This window comes from Arachis hypogaea, chromosome 15 (assembly GCF_003086295.3).
Source record: "Arachis hypogaea cultivar Tifrunner chromosome 15, arahy.Tifrunner.gnm2.J5K5, whole genome shotgun sequence".
In the NCBI taxonomy this organism is placed as follows: Eukaryota; Viridiplantae; Streptophyta; class Magnoliopsida; order Fabales; family Fabaceae; genus Arachis; species Arachis hypogaea.
Window position 1 is genome coordinate 17,504,366 of NC_092050.1, and position 11,958 is coordinate 17,516,323.

At 29.7% G+C, this 11,958-nt stretch overlaps 1 protein-coding gene and 1 long non-coding RNA gene across 7 annotated transcripts; one reads left to right on the forward strand and one right to left on the reverse strand.

Annotated features, from left to right (window-relative positions):
* Positions 1-3,381: 3,381 nt before the first annotated feature.
* LOC112749743 (uncharacterized) lies at positions 3,382-7,752 on the forward strand. Of its 6 annotated transcripts, XR_003175175.3 has the most exons (8): positions 3,524-3,855; positions 3,975-4,092; positions 4,471-4,840; positions 5,054-5,234; positions 5,369-5,485; positions 6,235-6,346; positions 6,522-6,567; positions 7,430-7,752. It is a non-coding gene; the product is annotated as an uncharacterized lncRNA (long non-coding RNA). The 6 variants fall into 6 exon arrangements; XR_003175172.2 differs by lacking the exon at positions 7,430-7,752 and adding an exon at positions 3,382-3,489 and having other exon boundaries at positions 3,738-3,855; positions 6,235-6,531; XR_003175174.3 differs by lacking the exon at positions 6,522-6,567.
* Positions 7,753-9,391: 1,639 nt separating this feature from the next.
* Positions 9,392-10,108, reverse strand: LOC140179136 (protein MAIN-LIKE 1-like). The gene is made up of 2 exons (XM_072217774.1): positions 9,704-10,108; positions 9,392-9,469 (listed from the first exon to the last, which is right to left on the reverse strand). Exons 1-2 carry the CDS (start codon positions 10,106-10,108, stop codon positions 9,392-9,394), a joined length of 483 nt encoding a protein of 160 aa, XP_072073875.1.
* Between the last annotated feature and the right edge of the window lie 1,850 nt (positions 10,109-11,958).

Below are 11,958 nucleotides of genomic sequence, written 5' to 3' on the forward strand. Positions count from 1 at the left end.
TTATATGTACTAATTAAAGTCTAATATTGAATACTTAACTATTTATCAATTATCATCATATATGTACCCGCTCTGTTATTTTATTAATCCCACCAACCCCATACAAATTCAATATATAATTAAAATCAAATTAAAATGTTGTCAATTGCTCTCCAAAATGTGTTTATGACATTGATTTTCTTTTTTTAACAGTTTAACTAAATATAAAGCAATATCTGGTAGCTAGATAGCTAATTAAGCTGAGGTTAGGTGGGTGCAATGGAAAGCAATAATAGAAACACAACACTCATTAGATATGTGAGCGGACCATGAGTTAGTTCAAAATGATTCAGTTAGTATTTCTCTGTGTTTTTATCCTATTGTATAGGGAGACAAAATAGGTGTGTAGAGATAAGTTAGTTATAAAGGGTTTGTTTCATTAGTTTTGATCCATCATGTTCTAAATAGCAACTCTAGCAAAAGTGTATATTTGATGCTCATTATTCTAGATGTGTGTGTATATATATAAATTTTGCCAACCATGTCTGTTTTTCCAGTTTCGAAAATTTTAAAAAATTAATAAGTGATATTTTGAGAATTATAATCGATTTTTGTGAATATATGTCATACACCGTACCAAATAAATAAAAATTTGACTTATACCTAAAAAATATTAATAAAATTAAGAATGCTAGTTAAATAAAATATTCAAAAATTGCTTAAATAAGAATATTTTATTTATATACAATTTTAAAAATGATTTTTAAGAATATATAACTTTAAAGCTTATTCTTATACACTCTTTTTATTTGTTAATTATATTTTATATTGGTAATTCAAATTAAAAAGGATAATGTACAGATTAGGTTAAACATTTTTTTGTACGACTATAAAAAAATGAAAATATATAATCTATTAATTTATTTGTTATCTCTAATAACAATTTTTTTTTAAATACTGCATTCATTATTTTTTTTTTAGAAGCGCATTAAAATTCATCAACTTCAAACCAACAGTTTGCATGAATATAATGTCTTGTATTGGTTAATAAAAAAAAGTTTTGTTAACAAGTATCTTAAAAATGATGTCTTAAAATATGAAAATAAAATATTATAATATCTGATGTATAAAAATGCTACAATTATTTGTTATTAAAAAAAACTGTTATTTATTTTTAACAGTGATCCTTCATCCTTGACAATTGACATAATTGAATATCCTAATAAAAATAAAGTTAAAGCAAAACGAAGAAGGACAACTTGGTAATCCCACAGTCAACTAGCAGTCCACAACATTGTCATTGCAAATCTCACGCACGGAGACCAAGAAAATGATGGTCATTTTATTCAACGTTCAAGTCTTAAATAAATAACAAAAGGGTAAGACCGTCATTTTATATGAAGTCGCAGTGGCTTCTTTCCCCCTCTGCTCTGCACACTGCACCTCCTTTCTCGCTCAAAAATCTATTATATATTATTAAAATCAAATTTTTTCGATTAATAATATACCTGACGTGAGATATTTTTATTTTTATAATTTATTTTATTTAATTTACTTAAATATATTAATTAATTAATTAATTAATTGAGATAAATATTAAATTATTTAATATTTTATTTAACAATATTAATTATAACTAATAATTATAATGAATTGATTTTATTTTAATTTATATTAATTTTTTAGCATTATTATTTTGATTAATAATTTTTAAAAATATCATAATTAATTATTTATTTTATTTATTTTAAATAAATATTAAATTATTTAATATTTTATTTAATTATATTAACTCTATTAAATTAATTATATTTATTATTTGATTTTATTTGAATAAACAAATTAATTTTTATTTTATTTTAATTTGTATTAATTTTTTATGTATTTTAATTAATAATTTTTAAATTATTATAATTTTTGTATCATATATTTATAAGATATTATTTATTTATTTATTTTATTGATCCAAATAATTATAATTAATTTATTATATCAATTATTTAATTTAATTAATTCAAATATACGTTGTCCGATTTAATTTATTGTCACGTTAATATTTGAGCCATTATTTAGCAAAAGTTATTTTTTATTTTTTTTAAACTTAAATATTTTGATTCTAAATTTTTTATTTTTATTTATTATTTATTTTTTTAATATCAAATTTAATATTTTAATTAATATTTTTTTGCAAATTATTGTCTAATAGTTATATGTTCACCATCAATTATATGGCCGTGAATATTTTTTTAATTTATTTTAAAAAATAAATTTTTTTCTTTCTCTTTTTATTTTATTTATTTTTGTATTTCATAACTTATTCACTATAAAAAATCATATATACTAGAAAATAATCTCATTTTTCACCAATTATTCTTCTATTTGGTAATATTTTTTCCCTCTTATAATGTATTATCTCTACTCTTTGAAAATTTTTATAAACTATAAAACACTTTTATTCATTTTATTGTACTTTATGTCTTTATCTCTTCTATTTTTTTATTTTGTTCCTATTTATTTAAGTTTTTATAATTTTTATTATAAATTTTATCATTTTTATTTCATACAAGTTTACTTATTATAACTTTTTCCGTGCTGAGTCTTTTCAGTGATTTAATTATATTTCTTATATGCATAATTTTATTTTTTTATTTAAAAGATTGAATGATAAAATAACATTGATGAAGGTTGTTTTACGTTTTCTTCTTTATCTTTTTGGTTTACATCCTTTTTTTGCAGCTATCATGGGTAATTATATACAATAGTGTTTATGAATACAGAATAAATATAAATTGTATCTTATAATACTAAATTAAATCTAAATTAATCCCAAATTAAAAAGTTATGTTGATTAATACAAATATTATCGTATTTAATTTAACTTATTTGTACTTAATATAATTAATTGAAAATGAATAATAAATAAAATTAAAAAATATTTAAAAATATAAAATATTCATAATTACTTTAAAATAGATAACGAAGTAAGTTATAGAGTATTATTTTATTTGGATTGTTAATAAATATAAGAATATATAGAAGATTAGTAATTATATTATAATATGTACTGAAATAAGTTTTATGGTATTTGGATTCTTAATATAGTTTTATAAATGAAAACTTTGCACAAAAAAATTGTTAATAAAATTTTATAATCTCTATATTCATACTTATTTGATTTATGTATTTTATTTTATTTTGCACAAAAAATTGAGATTTACTTTTTTTAATTATCTTATATTAAACTATTAATATAGGATTGTCTGGTAGTGAAAATTCAAGGTGTCATGCTAAAGAGAATTTGAGAGTTGAACATTTTATAATATTCTCTAAACAGTTAGTTCATGTGTAGTCTCTCATTCAATCATTTATTTTTTTTCAAGTAAACTTTGCTTTTTAAAACAACTTCTTTCTTCAATTAATTCTCCTTCATCTTCTACTTTAATATTTATTTCCTCTTCCCCTAAAAAGTATCAAAAACCTAAAATTTTAAATTTGAATGGCAAAAAAAGGGTATAATTATAATCCAGCATTCATTGTTCAGTTTGTATAGTTGCTTCAATGTCTTTAATATTTTCTGACAACTCCTCTTATTCTCTTTCACTCCCAATAGTGTTATTCACTCTTTCGTTTCAATTAATTTTCTCCTTTTTTTACCTGTTTTTCTAATTTTTTAGTGAATTTCAAATTTTGAATTTAACTGCCATACATCATACGAATCACTCTTATTTATAACCCCTTAATTTTATTATTCACTGCAGTTTTGTGGTTGCTCCTCCATTTTCTTATTTTTCAATTCGTTATCGTGGTGGTGATGGAGGGCGTTGTAAACAGGTAGTATATTTGGAACATTTGGAAGATTCTCCAGTAAGCTTCTCGGTACATTTTTCTCTCTCAAATTCATGGTTTCTTTTCCGTTTTTGTAACTGGATTTACGTCAAATCTTGAACTTTTTTGTTTTTGTTTTACTTTTCTTTTTGCCTCCTATTATACCGCAGCGTGGTTACAGTTGTTACGCTTGGTGAAGAGCATGGTGGTGGATACAGGAGAGGAGGCAATAGTGGTGGTGCTTGCTACAACTGCGGTGGCATGGGTCACATGGCCACGGAGGAGAAGGTAGTTCATCTTTTTCTTTGCTGCTAACTGCTTTTTCTACGATCTCATAGAGATTAACATTTTGTCTTCCTAGTATGATATCCCATTACCCCTTCTTTCCATCTAATTAAATTGTATTGAGATTATATTTTGGAGAAGTGGTAGTTGAGTTTGTAGCAATTTCTGACCTAAAAGCTTTTATTTTCCAGCTCTTTTTGTTTTTTCTCTGATTCCTAGCGCAGTGTTCAGAAAACTCATGGCCAAGTCTAAAAACAAACTTTGATTACTTTCGATTCCATAAATTTTCAATTTTGAGATTTTTCGTTTGAGGTTTTTCAATTTTTTGTTCCATATTCTGAAATTTTGTGATTTTAATTCGATTTTATTTTTTCGCTTCAGTTGCATTTCGACTGCAATGTGAGGAATCCAACATGGACGTCGGTTATGTATAGGGTCTTCATATGCATCATTTGCTCCGCTGTTCATAGCATCTTCGAAGTGCATATTAGCTTCCTCAGGAAGGTTTCTTTGCTGATTGTTTAAATTGTGATGATTTCATGATAAGTTTTTTCGTGGATGTTGGCATTAGAAATCTGGTAAGACAAGTTAAACAGCTTGCTCTTCTTGCTTGACACACTGGTAAGTAAGTGGAATGCATTTCAACTGTCTTGAAGAGGAGGGCATGAGGGTTGGGTTCTTTAAGATGTTATATATGCAATGTTTGTTCATCTGAGCTCTGCCTCTACCATTCAGTCATCATTTATTTATGGTATTGTAAATTTTGCCCTTTGGCTTTAATGACTCTGACAATTTCTTCCTTTAATTTCTCTTTCAATACTAACTATTTCTTATTCATTCTCACCTACATTTATTTTCCACCTCTTTAGACAAGTAAAAAGAATACGAAACTTCAAATTTCAATTTTGAATTGAAAAAACAAGTATATTTATAATCTCCAATTTTCATTGTTTACTGTATTCAGTCGTTCTTCTGGCGCTTGCTACAGCTGTGGTGGGGATGAGCCATATGGCCAGGGATTGCAACCAAGGAGGACGCAGATGTGGAGGCATGCACGGCGATGGTGGTGGCAGTGGATCCGCTAACAACTATGGGGAATCTAGGCATTTTACAAGGGACTTCTAAACAAGCTCTTTGAAAACAAGGTTTGATCACTTCTGATGTCCAGATTTTCAATTTTGAGATTTTTGGTTTGATGTTTTTCAAGTTTTTTTTTTCCGATCTACTATATTTTTACTTTTTGTGATTTTTAAATTCGTTTTTTATTTTTTCGCTTTAGATGTGTTTCGATTGCAATGTGAAGAATCCAACATGAGCGTCTGTTACGTATGGCTTCTTCATATGCATCGATTGCTCCGCTGTTCATCGCAGTCTAAGAGTGCATATCAGCTTTTGGGTACATTCCTCTCTCTTAAATTCACGGTTTTCTTTCCATTTTTGTAACTGGTTTACTTCAAATCTGGACCTTTTTTTTTTTTTTGCCTCATGTTATATGAATTCATGTTCATAATACTGAGAAAACTCGAGTTTTTAGCTTCTCAAATTTGTTGTTAAAGTATTTTTTAGAAGGAAAATGGATGGGTGGATGAGAGTGTCATTTTGAAGCATAGCAACTTGGAACATTTTTCTGGCTTTATCACTCTGCAGGCTTCCTTCCTCACGAACACCTTTTTAATTTATTTTTATTTTTAAATAACTTTGGCTAAAATTGATCAGAGCAGTGAACTATTTGTGTTTGAACATTAGCTCCTGAGGCATTGATATGAACAGAAAGCTTTCAGCTTATTTTGTCTTAGTTAGGTATTTTTTTCAACCGCTGATGTGTGCATGTGCCTTTGAAGTATATGCATACTTCTAGAATTTTTATGTTTAAATTTTAGTAGAAATTATTGTCATAAAGGATGCATTTATTTGTGATTTTGGGGTGCAGAAAGTACCTTTCTTTTTTTCACAATTTTAGTATTATTTAATATGTGATTGTGGTATAGATGTTGTGGATGCATGCAACTTTGGATGTGAACATTTGAAAATGTTACTGTATCTTAAATACTATGCAATGTGCATTTTCTGACTGAACCCGTGAAATTCAAATTTCATATGGACTTTTCTCTTATATGGTACAAATGGGGATGGATTTGCAATTAGCAAAGCAGTAGATAAAATTAAAGGCATTCATGGTAAGTTGCTAAATGAAGCTGAGGTGGTAGCAGCTATTGAAGAGAAAGAAACTCATGCTTTTGAAATTAATCATTCTCAGGTAATTTAGTTGTGAGCTTTACAAAGATATTGTTTTGTTCTTTTACTGTTATACCAATTCTTTTTTTTTTTTAGTTTTCCATCATTATTATTATGATTTGTTGATACTGTAAAATAATTTTTACTACATGTAACAATTATTTGAATTATTTGTGCACTTTCAATCGTGGTTGAAGCTTGAGTTTACATCAATTGGTGAAAAAGACATCTTTGATGAATAAGGTATTCTTTGGTATTTAATTGTCTTCAAAATTATTTATCTTTATTGATTCTTATTGTATTTTTTTGTGATTTATTTTTGTATAGTTTAACGGTATACCAAAGAGCTACAAATTCTTATATTTTCCTAATAAATATAATTTAAAAATGTGAATAATAAGTTTAGCAATTAGTACAAAGAAACTATTGGGCAGATTTTTTATCAAAGGAGGTGCAATAAGAACATAGGATTTTCACCTTACAAGTTTGTGATTGGTAATTAGTTGTACTCTTATTTCTTTTTCCTTTTTTGGTGCTTCTGTGTGTGTTTGAGCATATCTATATGCATCGACTGGATAATTAGGAAATGTTATGAATTTTGGAGATTTAGTTGACCATTGATAGAAAAATGTTATGTGTTGGATTATCATATGACCATTTGTATTTAGATCCTCTTTATTAGGTTTTGTGCATTGTGCATCCAGTTTTTTTTTAAAAAAAAATAACCATTTATGTTTTTAAAATAATTTAGGATTAAGAAGTTCTTGAAAGACTTGCTCATGTGATTGATAAATTTGATATCATTCAGTAGTTGAGCAATTAAGTGGACAAGAAGATTCTATATATCTATGTGTTCTTTTTTATTTGTTTTTGAAAGAGTTGTGTGCTAATTTTGATTTGTCTATATATTGTATTTTTAATTTTTTTTATTTGAGGGATATAATTTTGGCTTTAAAGATTTTTTATTATCATATTAAATTAGTTTATAACAATTTATAGAAATCAAAATTTTGCACCATCTGTTTTTTTGGATAACAGGTTTGGTTTCGTAGCACAATTTTTTTTTTTTTTGCAATTTTGGTTTAGTAGCACTTGCCTTTTTCAGATTTCGATGGAGGGAAGAAGTAATCTTCAATGCTTTTAAATAATTTACTATACAAGTGATACAATTGGTATCCCGAAAGAGTAATTTGAGAGGCTTCTCAACTTCAATCCATTAAGAAGTAGTCTATATATACAAATTAAAATTTGTTGTATCATTCATTTTCATTGTAAATATAACGAGAGACCAATATTATTTCTAAAGTTTATAGAATATATAAGTATATTGTTGACATATAAGTAATTATTGACACGAGTATTAATGGTTTAGTTTGAATCTAATCACTAATAAAATGGAATACCATGCCTTGGTATTTATTTTTAGTATGGTAGACATTTTGCAGTTTTTCTTGCGAGATTGAAATAAACGGAACAAGTTAAATACATATTTTAGTACTGTAATAATTATGGTTGTAATTTTTAACAAATTGTCTAAAACTTTAATAGAAATACAATATGATTTTTAATATTTTATAATTTATCTTTTTAGTATATAAAAAATTAATACATGTTTAACATTTAATTCTTTTAACTATTATAAAGATAATTAAATTTATAATTCAATATGCATTATGTGTTTTATGGAGATAGAAGAAGAGTGTATGTGTCATTTTTCACAAATGGATGATGAGGAGAGTTTTCTGGCACTGATGCATTGCTCTAGAAAAATTCAAAAAAGCAAAAGGCACGGTGCTAAATTTACGGACAGGGAACCGCTTAGTCTTTTTATCTGGTCGTCGAGTAAGTTGGCAGATATAAAATAGAGCATATTACAGAAGTTGGGTGTGTGTAGGACAAACTGGGTTAAAAAATTATTCTACCATATTCACATTGCTGTTGTGAAGTATGAGACGTTTGTGATAGGGTCCAATGAAGACATGCAGGTCTTGTTTCATTGTCGACGGAGTTTTTCGGAGGTTAGAATACCCGAGTTGTTTGCGAAGTTGAAACATGGCGTTGACAGCTCTGGGGCATCGGCGCTGAGTCCTCAGTCGACGACGATGGGTGGTGCTTCAACGTCAATGCCGGTGGTAGCACCTTCCAGTCCGATCCCCGATCCTCCATGTGTTGCGGTTGGTACTGCTAGTGTGTCTCGTGGTGTTCCCGATTTTGAATTTGAGATTGGACCGGATCGTGTTGAAAATCCCATGCGAGATGTTGATTCAGCCGATGAGCCGGTCAACATTGTTGGGGACAGTGATGATAATATTCTGAGCATTAGACATACACCCCAAGGAGCATCAGGTTCCGACACACAACAATATCCTCCACACTTGTCAGCGTTGAACTTGAAAGCCATAGGCGAACAGCGGGAGGTCGGGCAACCTATGTGGGTCAGGATCTGCACGATGCAACCGCTCTAACAAAATTTCAGATTGGCCAATCTTTCCAGAGTAAGGAGGAAGCCATGCTAAGTGTAAAGGATTACAGCATCCGGCGTGGAGTTGAGTACAAGGTGATGGAGTCGGACCATCTCAAATACCAAGGGAGATGCAAGAAGTTTGGAAAAGGGTGCACGTGGATATTCGTATCGCGTTGCGGCTACAAAAGAGCACTTGGGAAGTTAGGAAGTACAACAGACCGCACACGTGTTTGGCTACATCCATATCGAGCGACCACAAACAGCTTGATTATCATGTCATTTGTGCAAGGATCTTTCCGTTGCTCAAGGCGGATGCGTCGGTTATGATTAAGGTGTTGTAGGAAGCAACTGAGGCCACCTATGGTTTAATGCCTAGTTATAGAAAGGTTTGGATGGCGAAGTAGAAGGCAGTAGCACAAATCTACGGGGATTGGGAGGAGTCTTATGGCGAGTTGCCCCGTTGGATCCTTGGGGTGATGTCCACCATGGAGGGTACGATAGCTCTTCTGAAGATCTTTCCGGTTAGAGTGAGTGATCAGGTTGATGAATCAACTGTCTACTTTCATCGTCTCTTCTGGACATTCCAACACTGTAAACCGCTAGTCAGCATCGATCTAACGCAAGGCGATAGTTTATAACCCTTTGCTCTTTCCCATCGTTTGGAAGTAAGTAGGCAGCCCACTTGAATAATATTCATCCGTTATAAACTGAATGCCTCACACGACATATAAAATTTTACAAAATTCAACCAAATAAATAATACCTGGATGCCAACAGAAATGAAAAATCATCAAATCCATAGGGCCTCAACGAGGGAAACCGCCAAAATATCCAACTCTGTAGCAGCTGGAGAGGACCCACCAAGTTGGTCACATTTCTATTCACCACCCGACATATGCATCGATATAACCATACCAACGCGGTGGACCCCCAACTATAACTCCCCATGTCGTCAAGGTTCGCCACAAAGGGCAACCATCGAATATGAACCCAGTTTGCACTCTTGTCCCCAAATAACTGAGTGGATAACAACATTGTGATATAGGCACGTGCGTATATGCGAACAGTATCCTCGGTCGCATCTGCTGGCAACACCCAAAACCTCTCATGAAACCATGTGAAGTGGACGGTTATATTCTTGACCTTATTTGGTAGTGGCAGCTCACCGAATAACTCTTGAAACCATTCCCAGGCTGGTCGGCCACCCTCGATGAAATTTTCAAACTCTGCAAGGCAACCACTAACAGCATTTCCATCGACAAGCAACCCAAGCTGAAACGCCACATCTTGCAGCGTCACTGTGCACTCTCCAAAAGGCATATGAAAAGTATGCGTCTCGGGACGCTACCTCCCAATGAACGCACTAACCGTAGGCTCATCTAACCAGAACCAACGACTGTTTAGCCTGGCTAAGTGGTACAAACCAGTCCTTCTCTAAATAAGATATGATTCTGTCATGCATTGGCATATTTTGTTGCCGCCTCACACTGTAGATACACCTACTTGGCTGCACCATGCATGAAAGATATACACGAAGTAGTTAAAATCTACATGCTACATGAAAAAATCCTAACTAATTAGACCGAATAAATAAATAAATATTACCACACAATGACACAATTAAACAATTAATTAATTAAATTATTATTCAATTATCAAATCAAATTGTTAAATCTTTGATTTATTACATACTTCAAAAACCAGTTATAAAATTAAAAGCCGATTTCTAATCGATTATAAAAAATAAACACGTTTTCAACAAAAACCCATTTCTGAAAAAAAATCAGTTTCTTAAAAAGCCTATACTTTAAACCGAATAATTGAAATTGGAATCTTAAAATTATTTTTTTTAAAATTTTATTCTAGTTCCGTTTAACCGAACAAAAACCGATTTTTAAATCAGTTTGGTTTTCCTAAAGAAATTTTAAAAACCATGGATATAATTTTAAATCTAGTTTGTTGAGTTCGGTTATCAATATTTTGGTTTTTGTACATACATCCTTACTACATTTCACATCCTAAGTAGCACAGTCTAATACTCAAATATAAAGGTTACATTAACGTTCTAGCTCTTACCCCCTACATTCTATAACCTATTTAACAAATGTTAATACTCAGATAAATTAAACAAAGCTAATCTCGTTGGCAATGGCACTGGGAATATGGGCAACACCGTTCAGTCGGTACAAGCTCTGTTCGTCTGCCATGATCTCTAACTGAAGGTCAGCGATCAAAAACCTCAAATTCACTCTCCAAGTGCTCCTCCCTCTCTCTAGCCAAACCCAAAATTCACACAAATGAGGAATCCGTGACTGCATACCACGATTTTTATAGACACACACTCTACGTAAACCGCTACTGCTTCTAACGGTTTACGTTCAACACTCAATACACATAAATCGCTATTGCCTATAGCGGTTTATGACCAAACTTCGTTCCACAAAAACTGCTGTTGCTTATAATGATTTCTGTTATGCCACCAATACATGTAAACTGCGACTGTCAGCAGCAATTTACGTTCTCCCCTAATCCGCTACTACTAATAGCGGTTTCTATAGAATTATGAAAAAATGTATTTACGTCTTGATATTTAAAAATGTGTAATTAAATAAATTTTTTCTCCACTTAATGTATTTAAGAAAATTGCTCATAAAAATGAATATGCATATAAATTATTTCATTAAAACATTGGTATAATATTAATTCTCACTTAATTTATTTGTGTGAATACCCTAATGTCTATGTGCTTGTTGGTGGTTGTAATATTTTAAATTAGGAGTATATAGATATTTTTATATATTATTATTTTAAAAAAATAATGTTACATAATTAGCAAATAATATTATTATTCTAAGTTATTATTTAGTTAATAATAATTTATATTCATATTATAAAAATTTATACACATAATATTATAATTTATATTTATATTTATTAAATTTATACGCATAAATTACTATAACTTGTATTCATATTTATTAGAACATATATATATATATAAATTAATAAAAGTTATTTATTAAAAATAATTTAATATTTATACTGATTAAATATTAATCAAAATTAATAAAAAAAAGTTGGCCTCCAAAATTTTATGTTAATAAAATATAATATATATTTTTGGTGACTAAATAAATTATAATATTTAGATATAGCTTTTGCTATTTTGA

Coding starts and splice junctions, on each gene's coding strand:
- LOC140179136 (XM_072217774.1), bottom strand. CDS start 10,108: ATGCCTTTTGGAGAGTGCACAGTGACGCTGCAAGATGTGGCGTTTCAG. Junction 9,470..9,703: donor GTTGGGGGTCCACCGCGTTG/GTATGGTTATAT, acceptor ATATTATTCAAG/TGGGCTGCCTACTTACTTCC.